The 19,639-nt window shown below is 44.0% G+C and overlaps 1 protein-coding gene across 1 annotated transcript in view; it reads right to left on the bottom strand.

The window, feature by feature from the left end:
• The window catches only part of IMMP2L (inner mitochondrial membrane peptidase subunit 2), a 1,062,180-nt gene that overhangs the window by 1,036,361 nt on the left and 6,180 nt on the right, over positions 1–19,639 (bottom strand). Inside the window, exon 3 of the mRNA XM_019514565.1 lies at positions 4,667–4,770. Coding sequence (XP_019370110.1) covers positions 4,667–4,770 — 104 coding nt within the window. The remainder of the gene's footprint in view (positions 1–4,666; positions 4,771–19,639) is intronic.

Genomic DNA, 19,639 nt, shown 5'->3' with positions numbered 1-19,639 from the left:
AACATTTTGAAAAATGATTTTAAGTTTAGTATTCAGAAGCAAGCAGTTTTATTTTTTAATCTATATCAATCTAAACTGTTCCTTAGCCAACTGTTCCTGGTGAACTGAAAAAAGTAAAATAATCTGCTACTGTGCTATATTCATATATGTTAAATACACAAGTCTGAGCAATACTCAAAATACCATTTACCCAAATTCCAGAGCCAGAAATGGAGCCTGTTACCTCACCACCCTGTACTCAAATCCAAGACAAGGGGCTTTCTCTCCACCCATGTTCAATGAAAAAAAGTGTGTGTTAGATTTGGGTAAATACAATAATATAGTGTCAAGATTAGTCACTCCAAAATAAAGTCAATGCTTTGTTTTTCTTCCATAGCCATATAAAACCTCATTCTAAGGGAACATATTAGGGAAGATTTCAAAACTATATTTCAGCAACTTTTTTTAAAGACTGAATTAAAATAGTAGTAGCTTTGAAAGTGTGTGGGAGAGGAGACAGCATTTTCACATTAGCAGAGGTTTTCAATAAAGACAAGTAAAGTAAATGTTAAACTTATAAATCATGCTTTGGAGATATCTTTCTAAACAAAACTGCACGATACCTTCCATTGCACTGTATAACTCTGAAGTACTAATAGGAATCATGAGAAAACAGGCCACTGTTCTGCAATACATAATGGTATGTATTTACTACAGTAAGGATATGGGATTGTACAACACTTGGCTGGCTAAACATACCTAGGGTGCCGGATGGGTTCATACAGCCTCTGTCAGAGCTGCACTGCTGTTGATACTCAAACTAACTAAATTAAAACTAACTGGGATATGTTGCATCTGTTGCAAGCACATCTCTGGGTGAAGTAGAGCTTTTGAGTTCTACTCAGTTGATTTTATTACAATGTCGATTGTAGGATCAAGACCTATTTTGGCATTAATAAATATCACTTTTTTCTCTCTCTCTCTTTCTCTCTCATATTTCTGCTGAAGATCTTAGATTTTAAGCACTGAAGTTAGCAGCTGCAAACAGATGTCACCCTTGTGCCACCATAAAATTTTTTATGGCAGTATAAAACCCACAGAAGCATACATCCTTGCCCCTTGTTGCAACACAAATGCTCAAAACTGTGGCCACAACAAATTGCAGTACTAGTTTGTGCTACTTTCTCATGGCAGATATCAGTTTGCTTATGAAGAAAGAGTACAGACAGCCCAAGACTGCCCATGCTCTCCAGCCACCCTGGACAAGAGCTCCTGGAGCTGCAGTGGCCTAGTCCTGCAAGAGGATTTCCAGGACACATATCTGCAAAGGGATAACATACTGGGGGCATTTGCCCATAGGGGTTTCCCCCCTCCACACTTGCAGATGCACACGCCAGAAATCCCTCTGCAAGGAATTTCAATAGCATATGCATGTCACTGCAGCACCCCAACACTAGATGTGACACCGAGAAACAGTTTCCTCACAGGATGGGACCCCGAAGCCACAGAAACAGCAGGGATCCAATCCTGAGGGACAACGGCCCCAGGTGATACCTGTAGATTGCCAGTGAAGTGGTGCACCATTGCCAGGACACATCTTGGCCCAGCTGATCCCACTTCAATTATTATGTTTGCTTTTAACCACCTGCACAATTGTTTCTTAAAAATGAAACAAAAACCCCTTATATTTTCACGTAATTGAAAATATAGTTAAAAGATGCAAAGGAAGCATCATGACAGAATGGTGGATCTATCACACTAGCTTCTATTTATATTATCAGAAGAGGACTCTGTTGTCATTAGAACTCTTATTATTAATGTTCAAGTTCAGTCTAAATTCAGGAAGTCCAAAATGCTGTTATTGAAACACTGCAGATTCAAAAGTTTGGCTGAACTGGTATTGGATTCAGGATGTATTTTAGAAGACAGCAGGGAATATCATGGTCCCACATTCAACAACAAAGTCTGAATGGGTTTTTCTTTGATATGTAAAATAGTATTCTTTTAACTCCATTATCTTAAAGGTGGTAGGGAGAGATGGGGGAAATTCATATCAGGTTTTCCAAATGCAAGATAAAAGTTTTTAGGGTCTGCAAACCTCCTAACTGCACAAGGATCTGCTATGAAATTATTCCCTCTATTGCTCAGAGACTGCTAGCATTGAAGCCCATGGGAGCGACACCCCAAGACAGAATTTGGTTGTGTATCAATTTATAATTTTACAGATTAATGTTATTCTCAGTATGACAACTTTAATCTGAAACTAGATACAAAATATCACCTTGGTGTACATGCAAGAACTCATTTTGCAACATTTTATAGTAATGCATAACTGTTTGTCTGAGTCAAGCTGAGTTTTATATTAAGTACAGAGATGCTTGTAACTAGCAAACATTCAGTGCAAGAACAAAAACACATACTCGCAGCATATGTACTGACCACTTATTCATATAAACCACATATGCGTAGTCAAGATGAACAGAAAAAAGAAATTATATTGTTTATTCAGTAAAAGCTTCACACACCAGAAGTTGTCTCATGATGACTAATATGTCTACGCTATTTTATTTTTCTTTCTGTATGGATGCTAACTTTGGTAAGGCTTATGATTTTAAAAGCTGAATATTTCACTATTTATCATTTTATATTGACCCAGGTCGCAACATAAGGATCTAAATTTCTCCAGTGTTTGGAGGGAAACTGGAGGAAGGCTTGGCTTCACCATATGATTTTAATTTCATTTTTAACAACTCTTTATCATAAAGTACTCCAAGGTCAAAACTGACTTGAAAATGTATCCTTTAATATTCAAAGAGAACAAGGAATTTCTTTTTAATGCTTACCTCTTTACTTGTGTTCAGAGTGACTTCTGAATACACTAGCCTGAGTATTCACTATCCTGCCTAAGATATTAGGGGACAACATTGGCACAGCTCTATGAGTAGAGCGACTATATGTTTTAGGCAAACCAGGGCACTCCTGGCTTCTATAGTCTGGTTCCAGCTGGTTAGAGCAGCACCAGGTAGGCAAGCAGGCAGGCACTGCTGCTACTGGGTAGGAGCAAGGCAGGCAGACTGGAGCAGGGTGGCTTGCCTGGTACACCATGCCACTCCATGTCCCTGCTGGACTTCACTCTGGCACTTTTGACCAACTGGCCAAGACAAGATTACAGAAGCCCAGAACGTATGGTCACTCCATCTATGAGGCTATTATGCAACTTCTTCTGCATGAGTGAATATCCTCTTCATCACTAGCTAAGCATAGAAGCCATCTTGTCAAACATAAGACAAAAAAGGACAAACAGGACAAGAAGACAATCAGCACCTAGAAGGCTGAAAGTTTCAAAAACAGGACTCTAGCAAAATGCAAGTAATCCATGCAGATGGGTAAAATGTTATCAGAAAACCTTCAAAAGCATGACTATATAACCATTCCTTCTACCTTGAGCCCAGCCAAAACTCACTGACATTTTATTTTATCCAATAATTACTAACCAGATCTACTCTCTTTTAAAGATCATGACTTGGGTAGAAGTGCACACACTCACTCACTCTCACCAGTCCATCATTGGAGCATGGATTTGGAAGAATATAAGGTGACCTACATACTAATACTAACGTACTACGTTAGTCAGAACATTTACAAATGCCCCATTTGCCAAAAACTGCAATTGCTCAGAAAGAATTAGAAAAATAAAAGTTTCCAAAAGATTCTAAGCCATAAAGCAGATTTTTACATTTGCTTCTACAGTAGGCAGTAAAAATTTTATATTAATTGCTACCTCAGTGGCAAGGTAGGCATAACAAGTAGGTCCATTATGAAAACTGTCTAATGAAGAAGGGTCCAGAGGAAATTAGCTTTCAAAGACAAGTTCTGTTGCAGTCTACATACTATGCATTATACTTACAAAACTAAAAATCTTAAGCTTAAGCCATCCAAGAATGTACTATAAGTATGTAGTATATCATTATGTCAGTTATGCACACTTTGACATTCCATTTCTACATTACATTAAGACCAAAATGGAGTTTTTGTCCTCTAATCCTTTTAAATATATTCAACAGAGAAACAGTGCCACCTTTTGGCTTGATAGATAAGCCTCCCTACTGCAATCCACAAAATGTTTTTCCCCTGAAAAACATGTTCTTAAAGTATGATTTTTTTTGTGATCTTATTTTAACTTAATGTGATAGTCGAACTTCTTCAGAAAAAAAGTGTGTGAAATGTTAAATGGTAAGAAAACAAAGTGTTTTCCTCACTGAATTAAATATGTGCACAAAACTACATGATTTGAGATTCTCTCTTCAAATGCTACATTAAGCCATGTATTTTTCCCACTCTACTATAGATCCATAATTATAGTTCAACTGATCATTTTAATTTGGCTATAAAGCCAAAACACCTTACCTCAAATGTCTGCTTTCATGGCAGTTCTTATACATATCTACATAATACCACATAATACTTGGCATTATGCTCCCTTCAAGCAAACACATGATAATGAACCCTTTGAAGATCTTCATATTGCCAATTGACAGTAATGCATTTGTGACTCATCCTATCAATTTTCTGTCTAGCTTCGTTGCCTACATCCAAAAATATATTAGCACTTTAGAGATGAAACTTATAAAGCTGATGGCTTGAGCTTTACATATGTATGTACTGAAATGTATTTGAAATTACTTACACCAAAGACACAATATCTCCACGTTGTACTTCATAATTCCTAACACTCCAGTGGTTTAAAAGCACCACATCAGAAGCTTGTCCTCCACCTGGATTCAAGGAAGGCTACAAAGACAGAAAGAAAGTACAGCTTTATGTTAAAAGTAACAAACTCAATATTTCCCTTATTCCTTTTATCTTCTCTCTCATTGTATACGTGGGTCAAATCCTGGTCCTGTTAAAGCTAATTCGGTCATGATCTGATCTACTCAGAAGAAGGTGTTCAATGGAAACTATTTATATTAATTGTTGATGGCTAGTGAAACATTACTTATTGGGTGTATCTACACAAGACACTACATTGCCATAATGCTAAGCTACAGCGACAGAGTGGGCAAGTACAACACGTGATGTCGACATTACTGCACAGTTCAGTAGGGTCAGAAATGACCTGTGCACTGGCAATTACTGCACAGTCACTTAGTTCTTGCTTTAGCAGTCTGAATTACGTGTAGATGCACCCATTAAAAGTCAAATACAATGAACATTTTTCAGTACACTACAACATGAGCTACTGCAATTCCAGTGAACTTGTGCTTAAAACAAACTTGTCCAAAAAGCATATAAGAATCTTTAGTCCTATTACTTACCAGAATAAAAACAAGTATCCTAGCTCCAGCATAAAAACAAAAGCAGCTGTTCTAAATACTTTCCTATCAAAATAAAATGCATTAAGACAATAAATCACCATTCATAAACTAGGTACATACTTTCTAAAAGAGGTTAAGGAGCATGAGCTTTCAAAGCAACATTGCCAGTCAGTTAAACAGGACTCACATGCCATACCTCAATAGAGGACTGTAAGCTTCTACTTTTAAAGAGAAGAGAGAGGGGGAAGGGCAGGGTTCAATGTGCCTGACATGCAGATTTTGTAAAGGCCAAAATATCATAACATGCAATCATCTTGGTTTTGGCAAGCAGGTGAGGGAAGATGAGTAAAAAACACAATTTCACCATGACTTTTGGCCTTTGTATGAGTTAGCTCAGTACATAGACGCACACTTTTCATTAGGTTATTTACAATGCAGACCACAGCTTGCAATGCAGAATGGTCACAATTCTTACAGAGCTGTTCCAGAGTGTTTCATGCACCACTTCTGAAGTCTTTACTGAGATCTACTAACACAGTCTCTTTGAAAGATTTAGAGTTAGGTGGCACATTCAGTGAGGCAGGCATCAGTCTCATAGAACCAGTGACTTGAGAGTTTAAAACTGTGCAAATTCTTATTTGTTAATGGAAAATACAGAGTAAGGTGGCACCTTAGAGACTAACTGGTTCACAGAGGCATGAGAAATGGCCTACTTCATCTGACACTATGAAAACTCTAGCAGAAAGAGAATGTGAGGGAAAGAGAGGGGTTTGCATCGAAAGGAAAGGGCTAGGGGGAAAGGGGACACTTCTAAGACAGGTAAAAATGTGTTTGGTTGTGTTAGTTGAAGTGAACATGCTGCTGTTTCCCAGGAGAAATCATAACTGTACAGATATTCAGGCTTTTTCTCTCTCAGGGCAAAAATGGCTGCTCCAGGAGAAAAATAACCTGGGATCAACCAGAGTTAAATCACTCCCAGGAGACCTGGGAGAGTGAATGTCTGTACACAGAATCATAAAAAATTAGGATTGGAAGGCAGGAGGTCATCTAGTCTAATACCCTGCTCAAAGCAGGACCACCCTCAGCTATATCATCCCAACCAAGGCTTTGTCCAGCGGGGTCTCAAAAACCTTCAAGAATGGAGATTCCACAACCTCTCTGGCAAACCTGTTCCAGGGTTTTACTACCCTCCTAGTGAGAAAGTTTTTCCTAATATCTAACCTAAACTTCCTGTGCCCATCTCTGTTTGATGACATGATCCCATGCTGCCTTTGACCGGGCAACTGGGCTTACTAGCCTGGGACTCTCGTGTAGACCCCGGAGGACTCCTCAATGACTCTCAGGTGACCCCCAAACTCGCCTGCCACGACTTCAGATGGTTCTTCAGTGGAGGGGGTCCCCTCGGAGGATGCCTCCAGAGTTGTCACAGGTCTCAGTGGATGGCTATGTGGCTCCAACCCCGGCCATGCACCACCCAATGAAACGGGCCTCAGGATCTTTTCAACTGGCCCCTTTGGATGTCTTCCCCAGTTCCCTCGTCCTGCTCTACAGGCTGGCACCTTGGACTGTAGCCAAAGCCAGAGGGCCTGGTGATGCTCGGTCTCCAGCACTATCCCTCTCGACGCCCCATGCATTCCAAGGCGGATGTTGTTGGTTGTCACTGCATTCTCATGTGGTCTCCCGTCTCCAAGTGGTGTCTCTAATCCCCCGAGCCTGGTATAGGGTGCCAAGCTACCCTGCTCTAGACTAGGACCAAAATTAAATCTAACTGTGAAAGAAAAACATGAGCTGACCGCTCACCCCCAGAGAAGCCCTGCACCACAGGAGCCCCAACGTAACAAAAACCAAAAGAAACTATGACAAAAAAGGAACGCAACAAGTGAGAGACAAAAGGAAAAGCAAAGTAAAGAGGGGCACCCATGGGGAGGAGCCCCATGCCCCCTTCACCCCTAGGCCGGCGCATCCCCTGGGCTGGGGTGTCTCTGATCCCCTCCGGGATCCACTTCTTCCCTAAACTGTGGCACCTGCCGACCCCCTGCTGGGTCACCTGATCCCCACTGGTCTTTCCCAGCATGAGGATTTCCTCCAATGCCTACGGCCAATGCTGGCTTCACTACCAGCTCCTTTGATCTTCGCCAGTCTTCCCCGGCAAAAAGATCCTCCACGGCCCCCTCTACCACCACTGCTGCCGGCCTCCTTGCCAGCTCATTTGACCTTCGCCATTCTTGCCCAGCACGAAGATCCTCCATGGCTCCTTCTGCCGCCACCACAGCTGTTGGACACGGCAGCTGGGCGGGCCCCACACAGCAGTTCCCCACCGCTCCTCCTATGCTCCACGCACCCCCGCTCATGCGGCCATTTTTTTTCTTCACCAGGTGATGTCTCTTCCTGACATCACCCGGCTCCAGCTGGAGATAAGTGCGGCTGATAAACCACGTGGGCAGTTTTCCCTGGTGCGCCTCCTCGCTACCCTGGACTCCTGCAACAGGTAGGTTTTTTTCTATTCTTACTTCCCCCTTAGGTCTGCCTCTGAGGCTTCCCCTTTTGTCAGTCCTGCATCCCTGGGACACTTCCCTTGAAGCAACTTAAGACCATTGCTTCTTGTTCTTTCATCTGCCAGAAATTGCTGCAAGTCAGTTAACACTTTGAGAAACATTCAAGTTAACAGCTAGTCCAGGCAATGGGATAAAAAAGTTAGTCCCCATGGAAACTGTTTAACATCATCCAGGCTGTGAATGGTTTCTTGTTCCATAATTTCATGTTCAAATGTTATATAATTTTGCATGTATAGAAACTTATTAGTAGAAGGTAGTCTTAAAGTCATCTTCCCAAATGCTGTGCCAGGGAAAGCAGCAGCAGGGAGACAAGGGACCAGACCTGTGACTACCCGCCCTTTGCCCTCCCTGTCTGCTCTGTCTCCCCTCCCAGCCTCTTGCCTCCCTGTGCCTGTCCCTCCTGCCACTTGCACCCATCGGCCCTGACCTCCTGCTGCCTGACCTCTGTCATGTACCCCTCCATGCCTCTGCCTGCCTCCTGTTCCTGCCCCCACTCCTTGCCCCCATGCCCGGGTTTGCCTCCCTATTCCGTGCCGCCCTTCCCCCCATCCCTAACACTTGCCTTCTGCTGCAGCTCTGCTCCTCTGGGGCAGTCAGCTGCAGTGGCAGCCCACAATCCAGCCCCAGCCCAGCTCAACCAGGGACAAGTGGTGACAGCTCCTGGCCAGGTCAGATCAGGGCTGGAGCTGGAACAGTAAGTAGGGATGAGGAAGCAGATGGGGGGCAGGGGAGTGGAAAGCTGGCTGTGTGGTCTCACCTTGCTCTTCCAGCTGTGAGTTACATCCCCTGCCAAATGAAGCATCCTGGCCTGGGGCAGGAAGCAGCTCAGCTCCAGCTTCAGCTGGTGGCTGAAGCCAGAGCTAAGCAACTGCCTGCCCTGGTCTAGTACTCAAATCTAGGAAGTGGCTTTTCCCCCCTGCCATTGTTATTGGGAAGAAAACCTCATCTTGGAGTCAAGTAAATATGGTAGATCTTGATCAGTAGCAGAAAACATTTTAGAGACCATTTTATAAATATCCTGAAATTTAAGACTATATGGACCTTGCTCTCCCAAAAATTTCATAAAACAATCATTATTCGTTCTGGAGATATATTCCCCCAACCACACTGGGAATATCTATGTTGACCATGAGAAATAGGGGTACTTGAATACATCTCAAGGTGCATGCAAGTGTTTGAATGTTTCAGTGGATATATAGCTGTTTAGTTTGTGAAGCTGGAAACTCTACCAGTAGAACACTATACAAGCATTAGAGGGCCTGCCCAGATGCTCTGCAGACAGTCTGTGCTACCAGTGGCACCCAGCCAGGGGGCCCCAGTGTATGCAGGCTCTCCTGTCTGCCTGGAGACAACTGACAACATCCCAGGAGACAGGTCAGGACTGGCCACCCCATGAGACTATGCCCTCTCTTCATATAACACCCCTTCCCTCTCTTCCAACTGCCAGGCTAAGACAGCAAACACAGAGCCTTACTGCACAGTAAATTTAAGCCAGTGTAAATACATATGTAAACACACCCAGCAGGACTGCAGGCTGGAGCCCTGCAAGGGAGACTACACACCGCCACAGGTGAGCTACCATGGAAACCAGGCAGTGAATCAGAACAAGGGGCACCTGCAGACAACCCCATAGAGTCACCTGACCAGACAGGGGAAGGGCTCTGGGCATACAGATCCTAACCAGAGCCTAAGCAAGGCAGTCTAGTCCTGTAAAGTGGACTGCTGAGCTGCCTTGGGGATTACCAGCGACAGTCAGAGAGCTTACAGCGATACATCCCAGAACTAAGGGGTTATGGTGATACCTATTCAATGTTGCCCCAAGAGTTTGTTTGACTATGCCAAGGTGGGGGAAGGTTTTCCTTCTTAAAGGGGCAGTGTGCTGTTTTTCCTTTTGTTGATGGGCCCAGAAGGGAGTTATAGTAAGGAGACTTATGTTTTGGTTACAGTTCATACTGGTAATTTGAGTTGGAACCGTGAGGGGCAGTCTTTACAGGTCCTGTTAGTACCCTAGGGGGACATTATCACTGTGAGCCCCGCTGGGGGTGGACTCAAGGCAGATCAGGTGCTGAGCCTAGAGTTGGGCAGAGCATGAGGCTGGAGAACCCAAGGCCAAGAGCTGGACAAAGGAGTCCATCAAAATTAAAGAGACAGAGGTCGAGAATGCTGAAGCCCCACACAGGGAATAACATTCATGTAACACCCATGAGGCATGGGGCATGGAAAAGGGCAGGATTTGGAGCCATGCAGTTAGCCCTTAAGGCTTTGGGTGCCCTGCTGGCACTGTTGACTACAGGGGCCCAGCCAGGGGCCTGGGACCAGTGAGGACTAGTGGGGTGTTGGGGACCCTAGTGGGGGGTTCAGTGGAACTGGAGCTAAGCAAATTCCATGGGCAGCCTCCCTATTCATTTATATTTCCATCAAGATGTGGCAGGAGAGACAGGAGGGCACCCTAGGGGCAGAGCAGGGCACAGTTGCGAAGCCACCAGGAGGCATCACAGCCACCCCAGGACACCAACATGTTCCAGGGGGACACATGCCCCCCCCCCATTTGTGCACAGGGTGGGGATGAATGCAGGCTAACTGCTGCAGCTTTAGTACTCTCCATCCTGCTGCCCTCTCCCTGGGAGCACCACACTGGCCACACTACCATGGAGGCACTGCCTGGCCACCTGGCAGCAGCAGGGGCAGCAGTAGAGTGGAGTTGTGCCCCCTGCTGCTCCCAGGTAGCCAGGGAGCACAGGGCTGGCACAGGGCTCCCAGGGGCAGGACCGCAGGTAGGGTGCCCCAAGCCCACAGCAGGCAGCCTGCATCCATCCCCTGCTCTGCCTGGCTCTGCTCCAGCCATGCCGCTAGCAAAGGAGAGGCAGGCATGTGTCCTACCTTTCTATATTGAAAAGGTGGTCACTCTTGGACAGAGCCACACAGTGAGCCCTTGAAGCTTAGAGGTGCCCCAAGGGAATGGACAGGCCGAGTGCCCAAACAGCAGGATCAAGACCAGCAGTGCAGGCTTAGTGGACAGAGTAAGACTCACTCTAGGGCTATCAAGACAGCTTCCCTTTCTATACAATAAGCACATCAAAGAGTGGCAGGTGAGAAGAAGGGGAGGGTACCCTAGAGGCAGAGCGGGGCACAAGTTTTGAGGCCACCGTAGAGTGTCACAGCTGCCCCTGGGACCTCAACGTGCTACAATTATCAAGTGATTCATAAACCATATTCATGCTACTGAAGTACAATCATCTTTGGGGTGGACAAAAACAAATAACTAGCATGTACCAGTGAAGGAAGAGAGAATACATTAATAGAGACACCAACACAAAAATCCTAGCCAGATTAAAATTAGCATGCAGTCTTTCACTTGCCCATAAAAAGGACAAGATCTCACTTTTAGTAGTCTCATCTAAAAATGTATCAAAGTAAAATGGCCTGGTAACTAAACTTTTTTACTTCAACAAGCTGGAAAATATGGTCAACATAACAGGAATTTGAACCTGTAGCTCCAAAGTATATGCATTTCATACCTGACTGTTCAAAAGCAAAGATATTCCCATCCGGCTTTCATATTTACATGAATATTCATAAAGCTGAGAATACCAAAAAGCCTGAAGTAAATTAATAGTATCCTTTTTTCAAGAGTTACCAAGCTCTAGGAGGGTAAACTGACCTATACAACTTATAATCTACTGGTTGCTTTTCACTCCTCTAATGAGTAGAATAACAACATTCTATACTTTTTAAGTATTAGAATGCTGCATGTTGTCACTGTATCACATAGCGTTTTAAGTATTATACCATGTGTGAATGTCAGCAAAATAATACTAAAAATGCTATAACTTTATTTTAATGTCAAAAGTGGGCACACAGCTATGTATTCAGAGAACATTGAAGGGGTGTATGGAAATTTATAATAACCTGCTTTTTCTTCTTTCCATAAAATCTGAATATGTTGAAAATGAAGTCTTACAGGGTGCATCTACACATGTGCTTTACTGTGGAGCTAGTTAACTCTGCAATAAAGCACCACCATGTACATGTGTGCCTATATTAGGGCACAGTAAATGAATGAACTCTGCTGTAGGATAGTAGATTCACAGACAGATTCATAGATTGTTAGGGGCTGGAACGGACCTCACAAGATCATTAAGTTCAGCCCCCCTGCACTAGGCAGAAAAGACTGCTGGGGGTCAGGTAACACCAGTGAGGTGATTGTCCAGTCTACTCTTAAAGATTTCCAGGGTAGGTGACTGCACCACCTCTGGCGGGAGTTTGTTCCACAATCTAGACACCCTGACTGTGAAGGAGTTTTTCCAAGAATTGAGCCTGAAGAGGTCTTCCAGAAGTTTCTCTCCATTACTCCTGGTCTTCCCCATGGGTGCCCTGGTCAACAGTTGCTCACCGAACCCTTGATGTACCTCTCTGATGTAGCAGTAAGCTGCTACCACGTCCCCTCTTAGCCTTCTCTCCTTTAGGCTGAAAAGGCCAAAGTCCCTCAGCCTTCCCTCATATGATCTGCCTTGCAAGTCTCTGATCATACAGGTGGCTCGTCTCTGGACCCTCTCAAATTTTTCCACATCCTTGCTGAAGTGCAGCACTGGATGCAGTACTCCAGCTGCAGTCTCACTAGTGCTGAGTACAGTGGAAGAATCACTTCCTTGGTTTTACATGACATGCACCAGTTGATGCATGCCAGAGTATTGTTTGCCCTGCTGGCTACAGCTTCACACTGACGGCTTATGTTCATGTGATGGTCAATTATTACCCTTAGGTCCCTTTTGGTCATGGCGTAAGTCAAATTGTTGCCACCAAGCCTGTAGATATGTTGGGGATTATTTGCCCCCAGATGGAACACTTTACACTTCTCCATGTTGAACTTCATCTGGTTCTGATTCACCCACCTCTTCAGTCTGTCCAGGTCCACCTGCAGCCTATCTGCAGACATGACCACGCTCCCCCATAACTTGGTGTGGTGCACAAACTTGGCCAGTGAGCTCTCCACTCCATATCTAAATCATTGATAAAGATGTTGAAAGGCACTGGACCAAGGATGGAGAGACAACTGGCCACTTCACACCAGGATGACACAGATCCATTTATAAGAACTCTGGGTCCTACCTTGCAGCCAATTTCCCGCCCACTGAATCATCAAGCAGTTAACCCTACAATCTTCCAGTTTTCCCATGAGGATATTGTGGGATACTGGATCAAAGGCCTTTTGGAAATCTAGGTATATAATGTTGACTTCCTCTCCCATGTCCAGCACAAGTACTATCCTACAGTGGAGTAGTTACGTGTGCTGAAATGCACACGTAGACGATGACCAGAGCTGGCTGGGGCATAAGGATACTACAGTGTGGTGCCTGCCTGCCAGCTAGCCCTGCACTGTACCACCCTCATGCCCAAGCTCACCCCTCTACACCACAGTGAGCTGGGGCAGATCAGCTCTGAGCCGGCAGGCTGACCCCCAGATTCTCTGCCAGCTGGGGCTCCTCCACCCCAGCTCAAAGTGCTGCAGTTTCAGGTGCATGTGTGGGCACTATAATCCCAGTAAGAAAGAATAAGCTTATTCTGTCACCATTACCATTTACTATCACTCCCCATTTGCTGTTACATGGCATAATGGGTAGAATATTCCAAAATATATATGTTACTCTACTGTTTGCAGCCTCAAGTGCATTTTGTCAAACGTAAGTTCCCATGATAGCAGAAATAAATTGCTTATTGCAGAACTTGTAGATAAAGTTGTAAACACATCATGTTGTTTAATCTTACATTTCAACGCAGATAATTTTGGATATACAAATCCTTACATTCACTATTAGGGGTTCCTTTTTCCACACCATTAGGAAAAACCCAAATAAAGAAACTTTATTATAATTAACTACCAGAAAACACAACTCTGAAAATAGCCATGAACTTCTGAAAACAGTGTATTTATTTATGACAGTGACCCATAACATAAGAATACATCCAACATTCCAGGCAAAAATTACTAAATCCATAACCACAAATTACTAAATTATAACACCAGCTGTTTCTGTGTCACATATGTTCAATGCTGTAAATAAACAAATCCATTTGAAATCCCCTATTAATAACTACATTTTAAATGAGCAATCAAGACTGCAGTGTAAGAGACAAAAACCTCAAGTGGGGATTTAAAAAAAAGGTAATTTGAAAGAAGAGAGACAATGAAGCAATAAAGCATGCCAAAATTAAATGCTGCATTAGTTTATTATGATCCCCATAGGTTAGTGTTGAATACTCATATACAGAAGAGTCAGCACAGACGAAGGGTTTACACCAGGTGGTTCTCAGCAGAGAAAATACAAAAGTCAGCATGGAACAATGGAATGCATGAAGTCTACCCTAAGTGATTGGGAATAAATCATAAATATCTGTTTTCTTGAGGACCTCCATGAAGCATGTTCCCCAGTGTCAAAAGTGTTAAAATCATCAAGAGCAGTATTACACACACAGCAGGTGCAAAGCAGAAAAAAGGGGGGAAGATCTAAAAATAAAAGCACCCTACTTCTTGCTTTTTGACAGAACTTTTAATTTCAAACACAGCATGAACCAGAATAATATGTACAAAAAGGCAGCTAGGAGTCTAAGGTCTATTACAATCAAAATCGTGGGGATCATACAGTGAAAGTTTGAAGTTGAGACAATCATATGCCCAATAGAAACATGCTAGTGATGGATATAAGGCCACATGCTGACTGAACTTCAAATTCCCCCATTTTCTATAACTTTCAAATGCATTCAACATAAATCACATTCTGGAGTGCAAGATACAGAAACAGCATTCTAGAGCAATGACTTGTACCTGTCTTTCCTCAGGCTTTGCAGCAGAAGATAAAATGGTGCATTCTTTAAAATGTTGTATCTGCCAAAAATACTGGTTTAGTCTTTTATCTAACAAGCCTTCACACAAAAAAATATACTTGGAATACTGTTTAATAAAATGTTGAGAATTAGCTATGGTTGTAATTCTTTGGAGAGTGTCGAGACAAACAGTGTGGGATGCATGTGTAGCCCAGGTACACCCGGGGGGGGGGGCTGTGCCCTGTCCTCCAATGACAGTGATGGGGGGTCAGACAGGGCGTTGATGGAGGGGCCGGCTACTAAAGCAGTTCCCTCTCCTCTCTACAGAGCCAGAAGAAGACCAAGTGCTTAACTATATACAATTTATTATGCTAATAAATACTTAAGATAAAACATGAAATAGTTACAATAAAGCTTACCATATATCACTACATGTAATATCCCACAATTCACATAAACCATACAACTTACAACATATACAATAATTGATACTTTGAACAAGATAGTCATGGTTATAACATGATAAACACATAGGGAGACTCAACTTTTATAACCCAAATAAGTTAATAATATTTCCTAGACCTACCAAATAACGATACAAATATACATATTGACACATTAAGAACATATAAACCATATAAACTTCCTTAATGAATACCCATAGCTATACAGACCTTGACACAACAACAATCACCCAAATAGGGAGTGCACTCAGTAACTCCCCGACAGGTTTCCTTGGAGTCTCTCCCCTTTAGGGCCTGGGACGTGGACATGACCCTCCTGCACTGGAGGATGGAAGTGCCATACCCTCCTGCCCTGTGCCCACCTCCCCTGCAGGGCCTGTTTCCCCAGCAACTAACCTTTTCCTCTCTAAAGCAGCCAAGGCTTATCCCCTGGAGGCTGATCCCACAAGAGCCTCTTGCCAGCAATGCCTTTGCCTCTCCTCGATCACCTGGCACCCTACACTGGGAAGTCTAGGGCTCTCTCACGGGAGCCGAACGCTTACAGGCTCTGGTTCCCCGGTCTCACACCAGGGGTCCTCCCTTTCCCGGCCCTGCTCTGAGCACCAAACCTCTTTTAGTTAAAGGCAGAGCTGCACTGTGGTGCCCTGGTCACTCAGCCTAGGGCCAGAGTTAACTTGAGCAGCCGCAAGCTGCTCCCAGGTAGGTCCTCCGTGAGTCAACCCACACACCGGGAAAGGCCCAAGTAGCTCCGAGCTGCTCTCAGGGCCGATTCTCTGTGTGACTACCTGCACACCACGTGGGGCCTGAGCAGCTTCGAGCTGCTCCCAGGACCAGCTCTCCATGTGCTGATCTGCACACCAACTGCCCAGCCACTTGCCAGGTTCACAAGCTCAAGCCGCCTCAAGCGGCTCCTAGACCCTGATCCCCATGTGCCGATTCGCACACCACTGAAGCTCAAGCAGGGTCCCGAGGACAGCTGTCTCTGGAGCTCCTCTCTCCTCGCTGTCCCTCATCGTCTCTCCCCAGCATGCCGAGCACACTATCCTTTTATACTCTTCAGGGGCTACATCCCTGAAGTTCTCCGGACCTGCCTGGAACAGTTCTGATTCAGGTCCAGCTGCTCCTTGCCCTCTCCCTTTGGAAAAGGGCAGGGCATTGCTTCCCTTGTGCTGCCTCCAGATTGGTGGGTGGGCTCCACCAATCAAACAGCAGACCCTCAAGCCTGAGACTCAACGCAAGCTCCAAAAAGGTAAGCCTGCTACACGTGTTAAATAGAATTAAAGTTCAAGTTTGTTTTCCATTAGACTTAGCTTTAAGTTTAAGTTTAAAAACACAACGCAATGTGGGTTGTTAGGTAAGCATCTCCTTCAGAGTTGGAACTGAAACATTATTGCAGAATTATATGGGAGGGTATTCTGTCAATAGGGTCTTTTTTTTTTCTTTTTTATCTCCAGGTACCTACATTCAGTGATCTGGAAAAAAAAGAGTCTAGTAATTTTTTCCCCCCTCCATATAATAGCAGACTAATACTACATCAACAAGATAGACTGGGAAGAAAAAGGGGGTGGGTATGAAGAGTGTTGCTAGGTAGAGAAACAATGATTTGCAAGCCAGCTTTCCTAACCCAACTGGTTAAAACACAAAAGGAACCCAAGTATTTCTCTTAGATGTTATTCCAAACCCTGTTTAAAGCTCTCTTCTTTCACACTTTCCTTCTACATGGTGTATGATATATTTGGAATGTCTCCTTCCTGAAAGCTGTGGGAAAGAAATGGAGACTGCTTCATTTTTTTCATGCTATCAATCCCGCAGAAAAATAAGGTGGCTTTCCCACTCCTTCTATCCCATCCTCTTTTTAGATCACATCTCTGCTTGAGCAGCTGATTAATTATCTTGGAGATCAGCAATACATTCCAAGAAACACTGCTGAAATGAACTGAGAATTATGTGCTATTAAGCTATTCTTCTTGAACTCTTGTACTACCAACCTTAGGATGAAATAGGACAATCATCAGGACTTAATCCACCTCTGTGTACAGAGCCACCTTATTATGGTCAGTTAAAACTTCCTGATCCATAGTGAATCCTAGAGCAATGTAAGTTTTCATAGCTGCTTCAACACTACCCATTTCACCCCAGAAGAGAGAACTCATGGGCAAGCCAACAATACAGCAAGGTCAGACTGCACTCACTGCATTTTAGAATTCTCTAATCAAGAGACTAGCTAGGAAACCTCAGTAACCACTTTATCCAACAAAACTTGGAACCATAATCAGGTTAAATACAACATCTACCTATATTAAGAAAAGCAAAACAGAAAGATGAGGCTATGCCACCCTGGGACCTGTACAAAGTACAGTTCAGCCAGGCCCAAAATTCTAGGCTGGAAAGGATTGTCTAAATAAAGGCTACAGGTTAAAAACTTAAGGGACTGAGCCCAGTATTTGTGAGTGCTCTAAACCCCCTTTGTGAAGGCTTTAAAATACCAGATGCTCCATGAACGGTAAGATTCATTACAAAAATCATAATTTTTACCCATCAAGATTAAGAAAGTTAAAAGATTAAGAAATTGGGTTGAAAACACATCATTTAATTTTTGCTAGGGTTTTCACTGGGTGTTGGGTTTCATTGTTAGACCAAAGTAAATATTATAACCATATTCATTTGGATATGGTTATTCTAAGCACACAATCCAGACATAAATAAATAGCATAATTATGCAAGAGAATCACAAAACTGAATCTGTATTCATTTAAATAAGTCCCAAAAGCACATAAAAAGGAGACAGCATAAGCTATTTTCAGCGGTCTTTAAAATGTCCACTTGCTTTTAAATGTTAAACAGCAAACAAATATACGTTACATACACATATATAGACTATTAATTTCTGTTAGTGCACCAGTGTGTCATAAGGATCATGTATAATTCCAGTTATACAGTTGAAACGTACCATTTTCTCCAGAGGCAAAACAAGTATTAACATGAACTCATAAAATCTATTTTCCAGTTTTACTTATTGAAATGTTACTGTTCATAGTCACAAACAATAAGAAAGACTAGTAATAACTACACCTTTAAATTACAATTAAAACATGCTGTATTTACTCAAATACAAGACGAGCCTCTTCTGGCCTCCTCTCCTCCCCTCCCCGCCATTAAATCACCATGGGAAAGAACCTCCCCACCATCTTACATTTGCATACAAAGAAATCAGATTAAATACACTACCTTTGAACTGCTGCTAAAAGTAACTGCATGCTGAGTAATGGAAACCAACTATAAACTTAATTATATGCAGCCAGCACTGAGCATGACTATAAAAACACATGGCCCGCATTGGGCAAACATGCTGATGGGAACCTTGTGTGTGCGTGCATGACCCTTAAAAAATGGGCAGTTATTCCCTCAGGATGGAATGAGGACTGAGTCAAGAAGTACTCCAATACCAGGCCAGCACTTATAGCATGCATCCACACATGCAAGCACATGCGTGTGCAGCAGCTTAAATAAGAAGCCATGCAAATTTAAGCCAGGGCTTTTTGCCTCAGCGCACGCACTCGACATGCGCTTTGTTGTGAAGCAAATTGTGCCACTTGGGGCAAAATAATCCTGCCTGACTCCTCCCAGATCTGCAGCCAGGGGGAGCTAGAGCCCAGAGCCAGCACCTGTGCTGTCCCCAGCAGTATAAAAAGGTGCCCTGTCCTGGCCCCAGCAGTATAAAAAGCTGCCCTGGCAAGTAGCTCACAGCTACTCACTCTCAGCAGCTTCTGGGGCCCAGCCAATTGGTAACTGGGGACACTACCCCTTGTGCCAGCTAGACTGCTGAAGCAGCCCTGAGAATTCCTTGCACTCTCTACCCACTGCAGATGTCTGGCAGTGCGGACTGCTGCCTGGCTGTGACCTGCTGCGCACCTGCCAGACTCAGATGGGGACTGCACAGCCAGTAGAGGCATCTGCCCCTCTGGGACAGCTGCCAGTGGGCTGCAGCTTCAGAGTTGGCCTCTGTGTGGCATTACTGCCACGTGTGCCCCCTGCCCGGTCATCTGGGCAGCTATTGCCCGGAAGATGTTCTGAGTGTGGTGCCCTGCTTTTAACTGTCAAAGCATGTCCTCCTTACCACATTTGGCCAGGAGGTCAGCCACAGCCAGATGGGTCCAAGGTGCCAGCTCTGAGCAGGCAGGGTTCTGCCACTGGCCTCCCTAGGAGGAATTCTGGTGTTCCCTGTTGGAAAACTGAAAAATCCCTGATAAAAAAAATCCCAAAGTCACTCTCTAAAATACCTCCAAATCCATGTTCCTCCACAAAGCAAGTCTCTTATCATAATAATAAAGTCAACTCTACATACAGGTTTCATGAATTCATGAATACGTGAATATATATCTTGCTGTCCTCCCACAGGGGGTTCAGCCTCCACACAAGAGCTATGGCCCCCCCAACAGGGGCAAATGTCCCCCGCAGGGGCTACCACCCCTGTGCAAGGCCCACATGCCCCACCCCAGCCCCC

The sequence above is a fragment of the Gavialis gangeticus genome, unplaced genomic scaffold, assembly GCF_001723915.1.
Source record: "Gavialis gangeticus isolate Ggan-Ray unplaced genomic scaffold, GavGan_comp1, whole genome shotgun sequence".
NCBI classification, from domain to species: domain Eukaryota; kingdom Metazoa; phylum Chordata; order Crocodylia; family Gavialidae; genus Gavialis; species Gavialis gangeticus.
The sequence above is the reverse complement of the archived record's forward strand: the minus strand, read 5'-3'. Positions and strand labels throughout refer to the sequence as shown.